Consider the following 18,167-nt stretch of genomic DNA (forward strand, 5'->3'; position numbering starts at 1 on the left):
TAAGTAGATATTATCTTTTAACCTTTAAATCATTAATTGAATTCAAACTGTGTTGTGTTGGTGCAGAAGAAAGATACCCAATTAAAGATACTCAAAGATACTCTATTAAAGATATTCAGTCTCCATGCATCCTGAGAGTACAGTATACTGATATTCAAGTATACTTAGATTTATGTATACTACTATTAGAATATACTGAGATTATAATATACTGAATTTAAGGTCTATGTAAAGTATGATTGTGCCACATTTCATAATAATTGGTGTTATATTTACTTAATGGTGCACAATTGTTTACACACACACACACACACACACACACACACACACACACACACACACACACACACACACACACACACACACACACACATAGTTCATTAACCCCATACCTGTATTATTTGCACTAACACTGAATAAAGAATTAAATGTTTAATTCTTCTGTTTTGATTCCTCACAAGCTGTAGCTATTTACATGCATACATATTAACACATTGTAGCTATTTACATGCATACATATTAATACAAACCCTGACTGCACCTAGATCTCCAACGTTCGGCTCTAAGCACATGATCTGCACATTCCTACTTTCAGACCTTATTACAGACCACATGGTATGTATAATATAATGGTATGTAAATATAATGGTATGTATAATGTAATGGTATGTAAATATAGTCTTATGTATAATGTGATGGTATGTAAATATAATGGTATGTATAATGAATTGCCTGGAGACTGGAGCCTTACGACAAATATAACATTGAAGTGTGAAACCCTGTACTGTGGAAGAGGATTAATGCAGTAATATTTTGTATTAAATGGGCTTGATTTTGGTCTCATTATGGTGTAATGTAATCTATTCTATTGGAGATATTTTCAGATTGTTTTACTAATTGTTGTCTATAACAGATTGTAGGACAGTCAAAGCTTTGTCTTTCACTTTCCTTTCACTCTTTTTGGATTGTCTTACTTCAGCTACTTCTATATTTACTGTTTAAGTTTTTGGGTTGTAATTTTTATTTATTTTATTTATTTGGTGATGTAATAATATTGCTTGGTAGTGTTGTGTGGATCTTCATTTGATCTTTATTTGTTTTTATTTATTGGTTTGTCTTTTTGGGTATGAAGACCGCTGTCCTCTCTCTTCTTCATATAGTGTGGTGCTCTCCCCCACATGAAGTTAGAGCTACTGGGGAATGGGCCCTTAATTGGATTTCTTTATGAATGATGCACCTTGGTATTAGTTATGTTTATTTGTTTGTTTATTAGTGTTGCTTATGTAGATGAAATGTACACTATTGCTCCATGATCTGTTGCATTTCCCTGTTTTGATCTGCTCTGCGCTTTCTCCCATTCCCTGCATCCCTCCTCATCTCCATGTCCTTGTTTTTGGGAGTGCTGCAAGGATTTGATTGGTCTCAATGCTACATCTGACACTTGCTGATTGGCTGAATTTTTTGTTTCCTTTTGTTTTATTGGTCCATATTTGGCTGTGAGTAATTTCTGTTGTCATATTTTAATCATTTTAAGGGAAAATGTTTGTCATCCCTTTCTTCTTCTCTTCTTGGTTAGTTTGTAACATAATCAGCAGTGAGACTTGAAACATAAACTAATCTGTCCCAGTAATGTTCAAACACACACACACACACACACACACACACTCTCTCTCTCTCTCTCTCTCTCTCTCTCTCTCCTCTAATAGTTTTACTGAGACCTGATATCTTTGTTTTGTGCTGTGCTGTTTTGTGCTGATCCATTTGTGCTATGCTGAGAGTTCTTCCAGCATCAGCACTCACATGCACACGATGGCGACGATGTCATTAAGCAGCAGCACTTGCATGCACACGATGGAGGTGATGTCATTAAGCAGCAGCACTCACATGCACACGATGGCGACGATGTCATTAAGCAGCAGCACTCACATGCACACGATGGAGGTGATGTCATTAAGCAGCAGCACTTACATGCACACGATGGAGGTGATGTCATTAAGCAGCAGCACTCACATGCACACGATGGAGGTGATGTCATTAAGCAGCAGCACTCACATGCACACGATGGCGACGATGTCATTAAGCAGCAGCACTCACATGCACACGATGGCGGTGATGTCATTAAGCAGCAGCACTTGCATGCACACGATGGAGGTGATGTCATTAAGCAGCAGCACTTACATGCATACGATGGAGGTGATGTCATTAAGCAGCAGCACTCACATGCACACGATGGCAGTGATGTCATTAATTATTGGCATATCTGGCAGCAGGCTGTTTCTTGAACAGCATTACAGTGTTAATTCACATTACAGGGTTAATTCTGGGCGTATATGTGATGGGGAAGGCTGGTTCACACAAGGGACTGTGAGTCTGTTTGTGGGTATTTTAGTTGCTCTGTTGATCATTTGTGTGTTTGCATCTAGGTGAATAATGCTACAGCCAGAGTGATGACCAATAAGAAGTTGGTCAGTCCATACCCCAATGGAGACACACTCAACCCCCTGCCCTATGGTACATACACACACCCTACACACCAACACGATTGAAAATGTTTTCACTGCAGTTGAACACATACAGTGGCAATGGCGTGAGTATGTATGTATGCATGTGTGTGTGTGTGTGTGTATTTGTGTTTGCGCGCGCGTGTCTGCATGTTTGCGGGCATGTGTGTTCAGCAGGGTGGAAACTAAGTCCTGTGGTGGGTGCCATGTATGCCCCAGACCTCTACACAGGTACACTCAGCCTCATACTGATCTGTGCTGCTCCCGGCCTTGGTTCATATACAGATTTTGATTGATTACAGGATTCCTGGCACTAGGGGTGTATGCTAGTTGGCATGTATGTGTGCGCACGCGTGCGTGTGTATAGTTCCAGGGTTTCCGTACACAACGGCGGCGGCAGCAGTGTTCCGGGGTGCACAGCTGAGAGGGCGTGGCCGACCACTATACGGCACTGTCAGAGCTGCACTTCCAGCATATCCTGGGTAACACACACACACATACACACACAGAGAGCTGGGAGGGTGTGGCCGACCACTATACGGCACTGTCAGAGTGCGTCAACCCACACTTTCAGCATGCCTTGGATAACACACACTCTCAAATACACACATTATTTCAGTAGTTTGTAAGTGTATCTAATTAAATAATGACTAATTGTATGTATTAGTAAACTTGAGTATTTTAACTATGATTGGCTAACCAACATTGGGAAATTTGGTTACATATGTCCCTGGTAAATAGTGTATGGTATTTCTATGGTATTTTCTGTTGTCTACCCAGCAGTGTTCTAGAGTGTTGCTGTAATTTTAACCCATTGTCCCAGTGCAGTAAATATTTTGAAGACTCCCACATTGTTCCCATTTTGACACCATTTTCTAATAGCAGCTAACGTAAATGTGAGGAAAAACACAAAATGTGGCAGAGCCCTTAAAATGGGCATGGCTGAATAAGGTAAATATATGTGCAGTTGACCTCTCTCTCTGTTCCTCCTTTAGTGTGATATATCAGGATGGCTTCTATGGAGCTGCAGATTTATATGTGAGTAATCAGGAACACATGGGAAAAGGAGGTTTTGTACACATCTTCTCTCCCCTTTATTTATATATATATATATATATATATATATATATATATATATATATATATATATATATATATATATATATATATATACACACACACACACACACACACACACACACACACACATACACACGCACGTGTGTGCATCTGCATTCGTGCACCCGTGAAGGTGTGTGTGTGTGCATACATGTGCATGTTTGCTGCAGTTATAGTTTTTGTGTGCCAGTTGCTGGTGTGTATATTCTCTCTTCTCAGGGCTTCCCATCCTTGTCAACCTATTTCTACTTCTAGGCTTAGGGGTTAGTGTTAACCCCAGGGTTAGAATTAGGGTTAACCCCAGGGCCCCAGGTGTCATAGGGTTAGGGTTAACTCCAGGGCTCCAGGTGTCATAGGGTTAGGGTTAACCCCAGGGCCCCAGGTGTCATAGGGTTAGGGTTAACTCCAGGGTTAGGGTTAGGGTTAGCCCCAGGTTTAGGGTTAGAGTTAGGTTTAACCCCAGGCCCTGAGTCTGTAGGGTTAGGGTTAGGGTTAGGGTTAACCCCAGGCCCTGAGTCTGTACATTAGTGTGTCTGAATTTGCTTTGTTGGTTTTTTCCCCTTTTAATCAGATCATCTGGACGTACCTATTATTTTCAAAATGTTAATGAAAAAATTGATTAGTCTATATTTTTATGTCTGTCTGCAGAGGGGGGATGCTTGGCAGAATGCAAAAGAGGAGCCATGATACGACGTTTATTTAGAGACACGGAAGGGGTCAAACACTTATATTTATGGCGTTTAGCTGACGCTTTTATCCAAAGCGACTTACAGTTATGACTAAGTACAACTTGGGCAATTGAGGGTTAAGGGTCTTACTCAGGGGCCCAACAGTGGCAGCTTGGCAGTGGTGGGGCTTGAACCAGCAATCTTCCAATTACAAGTCTTAACCCTAATACTCCCCCAATGCTTTCCTAATACTCCTCTAATACTCTACCTATACTCCCCTTATACTCTCTTAATTATTTTTCCATTTACAAATGAATTCCAATCTGCCCAAAAAATCTGTCAAATTTATTTGTCCATATTTTGTTTAGTTAGGAAAAAGTTTGTTAGAAAAAACAGATATGATCATAGTTACTTGAAGGTCTCACATTTGTCACCTGTTTTACAATGTTCTTAGCTAACATAACTGTGTTGTTAATGTTAACCTAACAGTTAGCACTAATTACTGATGTCAATTAGTGATTGTGAGCCAATCACCATTGCAAGATGTAATATTAAAATAAGATAGCCTTTTATTATATAATATAGCTGGAAAACAAAAGTAATAAATGTAGATTTTTGCTTTCTTGCTATCAGCTACCACCAAACTCAAACACTTGAGACAACCTGGGATAATGGCTTAATCTGGTATAATAATTTTAAACATGGAATAATGAATCTAAACCTGGGATAATGGTTTAAACATGAAATAATAATCCTTCTGATTAGAAGTCAAGTACCTTAACCACTGAGTTACCACTGCCCCACACTGTCAACATTCATGTTTACACAAAGGACTTATATATGCACACATTAACAATCACAATGAGGAGCAGGTGTGAAACACATGGGGGCATGGCCACACGGACGAACACACACGCACACAGAGACGTTTGGGAGGAGGGACCGTACCGTGACAGAGCCCCTCCCCAATGGTGTGACTCCTGGCGCGCCAGCCTATTGGGCTACGACCCTGAAACTCACGCCAAATGGTGAAGCCAGAAGGACAGAACGACCCAACAAGGGCCAGCGCGAGCAGAACAGCAGGTGGAAGGACAGGGATCAGAACAATAACAAACACAGGAACAGACACACTGATGTGCACAGGCACAGACACAAAGGGAGACAAAGCGACGGACACATTAAATGTGACTGGGACTGACACAGTGACTAGGACAGGTATCCTTCGGTGATCAGTGTTTCTGTAACATGGGGAGGCTTGGCAGGATGCAAAAGAGGAGCCGTGATGCATACAACGATGTTTATTTAGAGACACGGAAGACAACATAGCACTGAGGCTATCGTGGGATCAAACACTGACAACGTTCACGTTTACACAAAGGACTTATACACACAGATTAACAACACAACGAGGAGCAGGTGTGAAACACATGGGCCACACAGACGAACATAAATGGTATAAGTAGAGGTATTGTGATTATGGTATTTTGGATCTTACAAATTCTTATGTAAAGATATTATCGATGGATTTTACATCAGCTTTGAATACAGTAAGGACTCTGCTCAGTCATCTTGAAAGTCTGCAGGTTGATCTTTCATTGATTTTATGGATTAAGAAGTTTCTCCACAATAGATGGCAACATGTAATTGTAAAATGGTATTCAATCCAGTAATAAGGTTTTAAACGCAGGGCTTAAACAGGGGTGCAAGTTATCCCCCGTTCTCTTTTATGTATATATAAATACAATTGTTGTGACAATAGGATGACATGGCCCTGGTGGCTCTACTGGATAATGAATATTCTCTGACTGCATATCAGAAATGTGTCAACTCCCTGATTGCTTCCATTGAAGAGAGCTCCCTTAAGCTTAATATACCTCAGGCTAAGATGTGCTGTGTAAGGAAGCAAGCACTTAACTCTTTAGTTTCCATTTGTAAACAAACAAGTATCTATTTTACATGCATCTATAGACGTGTATCTGTCTTACATGTATCTATAGATATGCATCTATCTTACATGTGTATCTATAGACATGTATCTATCTATCTTACATGCATCTGTCTTACATGTATCTAAACATGTATCTGTCTTACGTGTAACTATCTTACGTGCATCTATAGACATGCATCTCTCTTACATGTACCTATAGACATGTGTCTATCTTAGATGTATCTGTCTTTCTCCCAACATGTAGATTGTGTGTCTAGGAAATCCCAGCTGTAATAAGCTTTTTAAAATTAGCTCTTTTTAAAAAGCTCACAAGTTTTGATGTGGAAAAAGACATATTGGTGTCTCTGTACAAATCCCTTGTCGAATCAATTCTGATCTGTAATATTACATCTTGGTATAACATCCTCTCTGCTAAGAGCAAGGACAGATTATTGGTACAAGGCAAACTCCACTGAAAGAATTATGTCAAGAGGAAACCTAATGCCGTGATACCTGAGTACTAGCATGCACCTGATCCTTATCCTCCTCACTACGGCCCCCCTATTTAAGCTTCCCTCCCCCACGTTCACATTGCAAAGTATTGCTACTCCATGTTGCGTACTGAGCATTCTAGAATCTTGTTTGTCTTCCTGGTTTTCAACTTCTGCCTGTTTTTTAGACCTCGTCTACCCGCCTGACCCCTGGACACCCCAGGACTCTGCCCCGTGTTATCAACCTTGGAACAACCTGACCACAAATACCTGCCTGACCCCACAGATCTATTTGATTTTAGAAATAAAACCTTGCAATTGAATCCTCTTCCTGGTGTGTGTGTGTGTGTGTGTGTGTGTGTGTGTGTGTGTGTGTGTGTGTGTGTGTGTGTGTGTGTGTGTGTGTGTGTGTGCGTGTGCAGTCGTTACACTGGTACAAAGTCCCTTTGTGAGAATATATGTTTTCAGAAGATATGTTATTCCAGTGGCTATTCATTGTATTAATGAGTAACATTTTAAAAAGGATGAATGATTTACATGTGAGAGTGATGCAGTGTGTCAAAGAAAAATGTCTATCATGCTGATAGACAAAGTTTTGTCTGCCTATCTGTCTGTCAGTCAATCAATCAATTAATTAATTAGAGGGATCCATGTCTAGATGCAGTCAGTTATTGATATATGTTCTCTGTGGCTATACTGAGGAATGTACTGCGATCATATCGTTATATATTGCAACTGTGATATTCTTTGTGTTATATTATGTTTTATCATAGGGACAGAGTTTTCAAGTAAATCTGCCCTGAAAATAAGATTTGCTTTATTTTGTATATTGTACTGTACAAAATTTGTATGTGGGAATTTGTCTTTATGATGAATGATTGGACTTGATTGCTCATTGCCAAGTTACACAGTTGACAATCTTTACCCAGATTTTACTTGGTAGCCTTTTAATGGTGTAGTGTAATGGTCATGTGACGTCTCACATAGAGGTAGAAAGATCCTACTGGTATACAACTGTTTTAGCACTCATGAGTAAAAAGATTATAAAGTGAATTCCCACTCAGTGTGAGGGTTCCAGAACAGGAGTGATGTGTATAATCCCATGTGTTTGAAGTCCTCTAGCACAACAGTCTAACTGCTGGATGCTGTTTGTGGGAGGTCCAGCCATTAGAGGATTACAGTGATCAGGACCAGGGGAAATTATATGTTTGATATATTACAGATATACAGATGAAGGGAACCATGACAAAGTACAGACTCTATCCTAACTTCAAAATTTGAAATAAAAAAAAGTAACAATGGAATCTCGCTCTCACCTTCTCTCTCTTTCCACTTCTTTATCTTATGGTCACCCTCTCTCTCTCTTTCACCCTCTCTCTCTTTCCCACTTCTTTATCTTATGGTCACTCTCTCTGTCTCAGGGTGGTTATTCTGCATACCGCTATGCTCAGCCAACTGCAGTAACTGGAGCCACAGCAGCTGCCTACAGTGACAGGTGAGTGAAAACATGGCACCATGGCAACTAGTATCGCTTATGCATGCAGTGGGTGCTGAGATTTATGCTGAATGAGAAGCATAAACTGTAAACTGACCCTGCCAGTGTTAATGGTGTTAGCACGACACTGTACACTGACCCTCCCATTGCTAATGGTGTTAGCACCACACAACATACTGACCCTCCCAGTGTTAGTGGTGTCAGCACCACACTACACACTGACCTTCCCAGTGTTAGCAGTGTCAGCACCACACTACACACTGACCCTCCTAGTGTTAATAGTGTTAGCACCACAGTAAACACTGACCCTCCTACTGCTAAGAGTGTTAGCACCACAGTAAACACTGACCCTCTCAGTGTTAATGGTGTTAACACCACACTGTACACTGATCTTCTCAGTCATAGCAGTGTTAGCACCACACAACATACTGACCCTCCCAGTGTTAGCAGCACAGTAAACACCCTCCTCGTGTTAGCGGTGTTAGCATCACACTACACACTGACCCTCCCAATGTTAGCAGTGTTGACATCACACGACACACTGCCCCCCCCCCCACTGGTGCCAAGTTAAATACTGAGGGTTATTTGGCTGATGGGGTAGTTGAGGTTGATAATGATGCTGTTACAGTGGGAAGCAGCTAATACAAAGCTTCTCTTCATGTTTGTGTGTGTGCTTTACTCAGTTACAGCCGAGTGTATGCTACAGACCCCTACCACACCCTCACACCTGCTACTGCACCTGCCTATGGAGTAGGAGCTATGGTAACACACATACACACAGTCGCACCCCCTATCACTTTCTCTGTCTCGCTTTCTCTCATTTCCCTCATCGATATTTATGATAGTAGAGGGTGATTTTTTGAGCTGTTGATGTCCAGCACTTCTTGTGCTTCCCTAGTAGATGTGGTCATTTCTGAACATTAGAGAGGCTGTTAAATCTTGGACATTTAGCGTTTTTGGAAATAATTTTTCACACATCTTGAATTTTGAGCATTCGGTTAGAAAGGGCAATTCTATTTTGGTTTTGTTTTTTTCACATCATTTGCAAACTCTCTGCTCTTTTAGCAGCCAAGATTTCTTTTTTTTCCCAGACTTTATATCCAGCCAGACTGTCTTCTTTGCTCCGTTCTTGATTAGAAATGTTTATAATAATAGGAGTGAGGCTTACTTTTTTTAAAATATGTTTCTAAAACTTGCTTGGCCTTTTTGTATCTTTCTTTTACTCTCTTTGTGTCTTTCTCTCTCTCTCTCTCTCTAGGCTAACCTGTACAGGGGTGGTTACCGATTTACCCCATACTGACTGCAGCTGTTCTGACTCCATAGCTGGATTTACCCCACACTAACTGCAGCTGTTCTGACTCCATATCTGGATTTAACCCACAGTGACTGCAGCTATTCAACATTGGAAACAGAAAAATTACTCTCTTTCTAGGCTAACCTGTACAGGGGTGGTTACCGATTTACCCCATACTGACTGCAGCTGTTCTGACTCCATATCTGAATTTACTCCACACTAACTGCAGCTGTTCTGACTCCATATTTGGATTTAACCCACAGTGACTGCAGCTGTTCTGACTCCATAGCTGGATTTACCCCACACTAACTGCAGCTGTTCTGACTCCATAGCTGGATTTACCCCACACTAACTGCAGCTGTTCTGACTCCATATCTGGATTTAACCCACACTGACTGCAGCTATTCAACATTGGTAACAGAAAAATGTTTTTATCTGTGGTCCATTAAACCATCTATTGCACAACTAGTTTCACTGTTACCATGGAAACAAAACCCTAGATTAGATGGTTTTGAACTTTTAGGGGAAGAATGAAAAAAACAAACAACAGCTGAGAGTCTAACAGGAGGAAGTACTGAAATACAGAAGAACCTTTTGGGGGTAACATTTCTTTTGGGAGTAACATTTTGTTGTTTGAAGTTTTACCCTGCGGAATTTAATGAGCGATTAAGACTTTTTACATTTTACCTTTAGAAAACACACACACACACACACACACACACACACACACACGCACACACAGACTAAGCTAAAATGTACACAAATACTAAACCAAAAGACTCATGTTTTAGCTTAGTAAACAAACACAAACATCAAATAAACACTAAACACAGACTACTTGCTCAGTCCTATAAAAACTCTTTTACTGCTAGTGTAGTGTTAGAGTTAGCTAAGGTTAGGGATAGGGATAACTAGGTCTGGGGTTAGCTAAGGTTAGGGATAGGGATAGCTAGGTCTGGGGTTAGCTAAGGTTAGGGATAGGGATAACTAGGTCTGGGGTTAGCTAAGGTTAGGGACAGTGTAAATGCACCCAGCTACACTTCCTAACTGCTGCACTACATTCTTACAGTGGCCTGTAGGTCCTGTTGATGGGTTCTGTCTGGCTGTGTGATGGTAGTTTTGCCTTTGTTGAGAACTCTGTTTAGTCCAGTAAGCATGTGTTCCACTGACAAGTACCCCCCACCACTTTTACACACACTAAGATAGAATAATCACATACACACATAAGTACATAAATGTACAAACATGCTTACAAATAGTCTATTGCCAGTCTGCTGCTGTGCAGTTTGTTACCATCCTTTAGGACTTCATCAGTGGTCAGACTCATCCCACTCTCAACCCAGCATTGACACTGACAACCATACACCTACCCTAACTACAACCATACAACTACCCTACAACTACCCCAACTACAGCCATACAACTACCCTAACCACAACCATACAACTACCCCAACTACAACCGTACAACTACCCTAACTACAGTCATCCAATTACCCTACCTACAACCATAAAATTACCCTAAATACAACCATACAACTACCCTAACCCTAACTGTATTTTAAATTATTTTCAGTCAAAAGTGGTTCTGAAGTCAGAAATCTGCCGGTGTTAAACAGGAGAGTGAGTGTGACTGCACATCAAAAGAGATAGTCATTATTTATATCATTTACATATATATGTACTTTATTTACATCATTTACATGTATATGTACAATATTTAAATACACATATATATTTGCACAATTGAGACTAAAACCTTCAAAATGGACACTAGGCAAAATCCAAAAGGAAAAATTCAAGAGAAAATATAGTACAGCTTTACAGTAAAATACAGTAAGGCTCCACTTTAGTGGATTTATGACTAGTTGGTCATAAACACATTATAATGAATAATAAGAAGATATAAGACATAAATAAAAGGGCAACAGTTACCTGTTGCTTGCCGAATATTGAGCCCACATTCAACAGATCACTTGTCGTTTTCATTAATGTGTTGTAACTGCTTATTAATAATGATCAGGGTGTTTGACAAACTAATTTTAAATCATTTATAAAATTAATTATAAAGTATTACTGTAAAGTGATATTAAACATTAAACATGAATGGAAAAAAAACAACATTGTTATTTTAATTCTTCAACCTCACAATGCTTTAGAAAATGTCACTTGTATTGTAATATAATGATGTATGTGATGTATGTGATTATGTAATTCCTCTTATTACTATTATCATTGTTGTGGTAATATACATATGAGTCTTCATTATTTTTGTTTCTGGTTTTAAGTATGAATATTGTTCAAAGTTATTTTTTATTGTTGTACTGGCACAAATGTTTATGTAATCTTATCCAACTTTACTATCAAAACTAAAATATTTTCCCAGTCCTGTTGCTGCAGTCCTCTGTATCACTTCCCTGTACCTGGTTAGGGTTAACCTAGCCAAGCAACATGAAACATCACAGCACACGTTCCATCATAGCACAAAGCCCTGGTAACCCTAACCCTGACCCTAACCCTTAGCACTGGTAACCCTAACCCTAACACTAAATCTTAGCACTGGTAACCCTAACCCTGACACTAACCCTTAGCACTGGTAACCCTAACCCTGACCCTATCCCTTAGCACTGGTAACGCTAACCCTGACGCTAACCCTTAGCACTGGTAACCCTAACCCTGACCCTAACCCTTAGCACTGGTAACCCTAAGCCTGACACTAACCCTTAGCACTGGTAACCCTTACCCTGACACTAAACCATAGCACTGGTAACCCTTACCCTGACACTAAAACATAGCACTGGTAACCCTTACCCTGACACTAAAACATAGCACTGGTAACCCTAACCCTGACTCTAACCCTTAGCACTGGTAACCCTAACCCTGAACTTAACCCTCAACACTGGTTACCCTAACCCTTAGCACTGCTAACTCTAACCCTGAGACTAACCCTTAGCACTGGTAACGCTAACTGTGACTCTAACCCTAACCCTGGCGCTAACCCTTAGCACTGCTAACCCTAACCTTAACCCTAGCCTTAACCCCAACCCCAGTGCTCGGTCATGCACAATAAAAGATAGCCTAAAGAGCAATTAATGACTTACTGATACAGTGCAACACATTTAAATTACCCAGTAAATCATCCACTTGCCACAGATTTACCAGTATCCAGCATAACACCACTTGTGTCCTTAGCGTTGTCCTGAAAAAAGGACATGTTGCTTTTTGAGGTAGACATACATGGTGTAAAGGGCAAGAAATACAAACTCATCACCAGCAGGTGATGGAAACACTCTCTTCCTACTTTCAGCTAAGCTTGGGGAAAAATGAGCTCAAGCCACAGTTGCTTGTCAGCACCACCTGTTGGAAACTGTATTGCATAGATTAAATGTGTTCCAGGCTGTCATCAGATTGTGCTTCTGCAGACAAAATCAGCCATCTTAAACAGAGATGCAGTGCCAACTGTCTGCAGGGCTTGATGTCTCTCTCACTCCCACAGGATTTGTTAGGCTTGGATAGTAGTAGTGCATGTGTCTTCATGTCAACCTCAGTATCTGTAAACCCTCTCCATTATTACTGGTATCATTACTACTGCCATTATTTTAATTTGTTTTGGAATTCAAAAACATTTTTTTCTTTTTAATGTTAGAATCGTGTGATATTTGTCTGTAGTGTGCTATTTGGAGAGTGAGAGTGTATCGTGTGAATCTGAACAGTTGAATAGTTAAGGAGAGAAGTTCTTGCTCTCTTCATCTCCAGTTTGGGACTTTGGTGTCAGAGCTACACCTGAACTGTTCCTGACATTAACCGTGACTCTGAACGTTTCCTGACCTGAACTGTTCCTAACTGTGCCCTGACCCTGACTTTAACCCTAAACTGTTCATGACACTGACCCTAATAGTCCCTTTTGTGACACACAATTTCTGTATGATCTGGGCCAACAGACAGTTGGATTAAACCTGTTGGAAAGAGGTTTAATTTCCTCCTGTTCTTTGTGTGTATAGGATATTTAGATTATTTGTGGAGGTGTGGAAGTATCTGTGAATCTATTTGGTTTTGTGATCTACCCCATTTAACTGTAATTGATATTATGATGTGGAAGCATTTAGGAGTAACAATGGTTCAGCCATGAAAAAGTAGGCCATGAAGAAGTAGACCATGGATAAGTAGGCCATGAAAAAGTAGGCCCTAAGGAAGTAGACCATGGAGAAGTAGATCATAAGGGAGTAGACCACAAAGAAGTAGGCAATAAGGAAATAAACCATAAAGAAGTAGGCTATGAGAAAGAAAACTATGAAGAAATAAACCATGAAGAAGTAGACCATGAGGAAGTAGACCATGAAGAACTGTCACTGTCAGAATAGTGGGAGTGACATCAGCACAAGAACTGTGTCAGTGTTTGTCAGAGTAGTGGGAGTGACATCAGCAAATGGACTGTCTGTCAGTGCTAAGCATTGTAAGATCACTAAACATTGGCAAGCGTTGTAAGAACACTGCATAGTGCTAAGCGTTGGTAAGATTAAGATGTTCAAGATGGCGCCGGTGAGGTCGGCTGCCGTTACGACTGCTCTGTCCACACCTGGCACTTTTTTCACCCTTTTCGCTATCTTCTTCGCTCTTTTCGCTCTTCCCGCCCTTCCCGCTATCCCTGATATCGCCACAGTCTTTCTTTCTACACCACTCTTCTCTCTACATCTCATACAGCAGAGATGCTCTTATTTCTCTTAGTCTACATAACACTCACCTCAAGCCATCTCTAACCCTGGACCCAAGATGGCCAACGGAGATCCTGAGGGAGAACAAAGGACGCGACGGGAGGAAATGGCCTCGAGGAAAGCAAGCCGGCGTCAGGAACAGGCTGAGGGCTCGGGCACACCGAGCTCCCTTACCCAGCATCCTGCTAGCCAATATCCAGTCTTTGGACAACAAGCTCGACGACCTCCGGGCCAGGATAAAGGTTCAGATGGACATTCGGGACTGCAACCTCCTCTGCTTCACCAAGTCATGGCTGATCCCAGCGTTACTGAGCCACGCTATCCAGCCAGCCGAGTTCTTCTCAGTTCACCGCATGGACAGGATGGCAGATTCGGGGAAGTCGAGAGGTGGTGAAATGTGTGTGATGGTAAACAACAGCTGGTGCAGCAATGCTAATGTTGTTACTCTCGCCTGCTCCTGCTCACCCAACCTGGAGCTGCTCGCCCTAAAGTTTCGTCCTTTCTACCTTCCTTGGGAGTTCACTTGGGGCATCATCAACACCATGTACATCCCACCCCAGGCCAACATGGACACTGCACTGTGGGAAATTCATGAGGCTCTCACACAGTTTCAGGCACAGCACTGAGACGCTGCACTTATCATAGTTGGGGATTTTAACAGCACTAACCTCAAGTGTGCAGTGCCCAACCTTTATCAGCACGTAACCTTCCCCACCATGGGAAAGAGGACACTAGACCACTGCTACACCCCATACAAGGACAGCTACAAGGCACTAGCTCATCCACTGTTTAGTAAGTCGGACCACACCGCCATCTTCCTCATACCAAAAAATAAACAAAGGCTGAAACGGGAATCTCTGGTTCAGAGGGAGGTCGCATGCTGGACAGACCAATCGGTGGCCGCTCTACAGGATGGTCTGGATGATGCAGACTGGGACAGCACCGATGATGTTAGCGAGTTTACGGAGGCAGTAGTAGGGTTTATTGGGAAACTGGTGGACGATACAATTCCAAGAACCACCATCAAGAAATTTCCCAACCAGAAGCCCTAGGTGAACAAAACCATCCGCGAGGCTCTGAACTCTCACACTACGGCCTACAATGCAGGGATCATCAGCGGGAACATGGACGAGTACAAGTCTGCAGCATACGGAGTGCGCAGGGCGGTGAGGGAGGCGAACTGGCACTACAGGAGGAAACTATAGGCACAGTTCCAGCTGGCTCTAGATCCCTGTGGTAGGGACTACGGACAATCACAGACTACAGAAGCCCACCCACCGGACTGATGAGCATGGATGAGTCTCTGGCAAACAAGCTAAACACGTTCTTTGGTTGCTTTAAGGTTACATCTAGCAGCGCTAAAGCTAACAGGGCTAGTCCTAACAATGCTGATGGTGCTATCGGCGCAGCCAATGGAGCATGCGCAGAGTCCGCCATAGAACAGCGCCCTCTCATCATCATGGAGAGTGACATGAGGAGAGTGTTTAAAAGAGTGAATACCAGGAAGGCGGCAGGACCAGACTGTATCTGCAGTAGAGTCCTCAAAGCCTGCGGAGACCAGCTAGCCCTGGTGTTCACCAACATCTTCAACCTCTCCCTGACACCCGGTATCGTCCCATCCATCTTTAAGCGATCCACCATCGTCCCCGTCCCAAAGAAACCTCGACCCTCTGGCCTCAATGACTACTGCCCTGTTGCGTTCACATCAGTCGTGATGAAGTGCCTTGAAAAGCTAATCAGAGACTTCATCACCTCTTTACTGCCAGCCTCCATGGACCCACTGCAATTTGCATACCGCCACAACCGTTCCACTGATGACGCAATTGCACATCTACTCCACACCACACTGACCCACCTGGACAAAGGGAGGAGTAATTATGTTAAAATACTGTTGGTCAAATACAGTTCAGCATTTAACACTATCATCCCCTTCTGACTCACTACTAAGTTGGAGGATCTAGGACTGCATCTATCCCTGTGTGGGCTGGATCTCCAACTTCCTAACAGACAGACCACAATCAGTATGGGTGGGCAACTGTGTCTCATCCACCCTCACCCTCAGCACTGGAGCTCCTCAGGGTTGTGTCCTAAGTCCCCTGCTCTACTCATTGTACACTTACGACTGCGCGGCCACTTCCAGCTCCACATTGTCAAGTTCGTTGACGATACCATCGTCATGGGCCTCATCTTGGAAAACGATGAGAGGGCCTACCTGGAGGAGATTAAACACCTGGAAAACTGGTGCCAGGGAAGTAATCTCCTCCTAAATGTCAGCGAGACAAAGGAGCTGATTGTGGACTGCAGCAAGAAGCAGGAGCAGCACTACCAACCTGTGAGGATCAACAGAACCATGGTGGAGAGAGTAGATAGTTTCAGGTACCTTGGAGTTCACATCTCGCAGGACCTGTCCTGGTCCCACCACGCCAAATCCCTGGCAAACAAGGCTGGTCAACGTCTTTACCACCTCAGACACCTAAGAGACTTCAGACTGCCCTCCAAGGTACTGTGGAACTTCTACACCTGCACTATCAAGAGCATCCTCACGGGGAACATCACAGTCTGGTTTGGGAACAGCACCAAGCAGGACAGACAAGTACTCCAGAGGGTGGTGCATTCAGCAGAGCGCATCACTCATACGGAACTTCCCAACCTGCAGACCATCTATTACAAGCGGTGCCAGACCAAGGCCAGGAGGATTGTGAAGGACCCAACCCATCCCAATAATAGGCTCTTCTCTCTGTTCTCTCTTCTCTCTGGAAGCACTTTCATTCCCTGAAGACCAATAGAGAGAGACTGAGAGACTGTTAGAGAGAGATTGTTATTTACATCATGGTGGTGGTCCCCACAGTTTATCAGTTGCCCTGATTCAGGGCCCGAATGGCCTGTGGGAAGAAGTTCCTCTTCTTATGTGTTTTTGCTGGTCATTGAAATATTGTATGGGTTTAATTCATTATGTTTGCATGTTTATTCTTATGGTGGTTTCTTTGTACTCTGTGCCTTTGTGTTCAGCTAGCCTCTGTGTTTCCTAGTTTATGTTATAGCCTGCTCCCCTGTTTGTTTCCGTGTGTTTAATTTTAGCCTCTGTGTTTAGTTACTCTTGTATCTTAGCCCTTGTCCCGTTTAATCATGTATCCTTGTGCTCTCCGTGTCGGCTCTATGACCCTGGGCTTTAACGACTCTGATTTTGGATTTGCCCATAATAAATCTCACTCCTCTCCGCACATGCGTCTGCCTCCTCAATCTAAGCATTTTAAGCTCACTATGCAGGACTAAGCATTCATAAGATGCACAATGCTAAGCTTTTGTAAGATCACTGTGCAGAATGCTAAGCATTGTAACAACACTATGCGTATTGCAAAGCAATGATAAAATCACAATGGGTAGTTCTAGGCATTTGTAAGAACACTATGTGTAGTGCTTAGAGTTGGTTTGTTGTGTTGTAAGATCACTGCGTAATGCTACGCGTTGGTAAAATCACTATGCATAGTGCTAAGTGTTGGGAAGATCACTGAGCAGTGCTAAGAGTTTTAAGATCACTGTGTAGTGCGAAGCATTTGTAAGATATCTTTGCATAGTGCTAAGAGTTGGTAGAATCACTATGAACAGTGCTAAGTGTTGCAAGATCACTATGTGCAATGCTAAGCCTTGAGAAGATGCGCAGTGGTAATCATTGGTAAAATCACTGAGCAGTGCTAAGCATTTTAAGATCACTAAGAATTGGTTAGTATTGTAAGAACACTATGTGTAGTGCTAAGAGTTGGTAAGATCACTGTGCATGGTGCCAAGTTTTGGTAAGATCACCTTTCATAATATTAAGTATTGGTAAGGTTACTATGTGCAATGATAAGTGTTGGTAAGATCATTATGCATAGTGCAAAGCACTGTAAGATCACTATGCGGAATGTTAATCATTGGTAAGATCGCTTAGTGCCAAGCATTGGGAAGGTCAGTATGTGCAGTG

At 42.2% G+C, this 18,167-nt stretch overlaps 1 protein-coding gene across 3 annotated transcripts in view; it reads left to right on the top strand.

Annotated features, from left to right (window-relative positions):
* The window catches only part of LOC113589374 (RNA binding protein fox-1 homolog 3-like), a 39,889-nt gene extending 28,048 nt beyond the window's left edge, over positions 1-11,841 (top strand). The window contains exons 6-12 of one of the 3 annotated variants that reach the window (XM_035525735.2): positions 2,424-2,511; positions 2,676-2,732; positions 2,869-2,983; positions 3,497-3,539; positions 8,128-8,201; positions 8,885-8,963; positions 9,460-11,841. In XM_035525735.2, the coding sequence (XP_035381628.1) occupies positions 2,424-2,511; positions 2,676-2,732; positions 2,869-2,983; positions 3,497-3,539; positions 8,128-8,201; positions 8,885-8,963; positions 9,460-9,501 (498 nt within the window). In that variant the 3' untranslated portion in view covers positions 9,502-11,841. Of the gene's footprint in view, positions 1-2,423; positions 2,512-2,675; positions 2,733-2,868; positions 2,984-3,496; positions 3,540-6,894; positions 8,202-8,884; positions 8,964-9,459 lie in introns of those variants that run through there. The other 2 variants (XM_081716780.1, XR_014124350.1) reach the window with 2 other exon arrangements.
* The last annotated feature ends 6,326 nt before the right edge of the window (positions 11,842-18,167 follow it).

This window comes from Electrophorus electricus, chromosome 6 (genome assembly GCF_041902795.1).
Source record: "Electrophorus electricus isolate QZ-2024a chromosome 6, ASM4190279v1, whole genome shotgun sequence".
In the NCBI taxonomy this organism is placed as follows: domain Eukaryota; kingdom Metazoa; phylum Chordata; class Actinopteri; order Gymnotiformes; family Gymnotidae; genus Electrophorus; species Electrophorus electricus.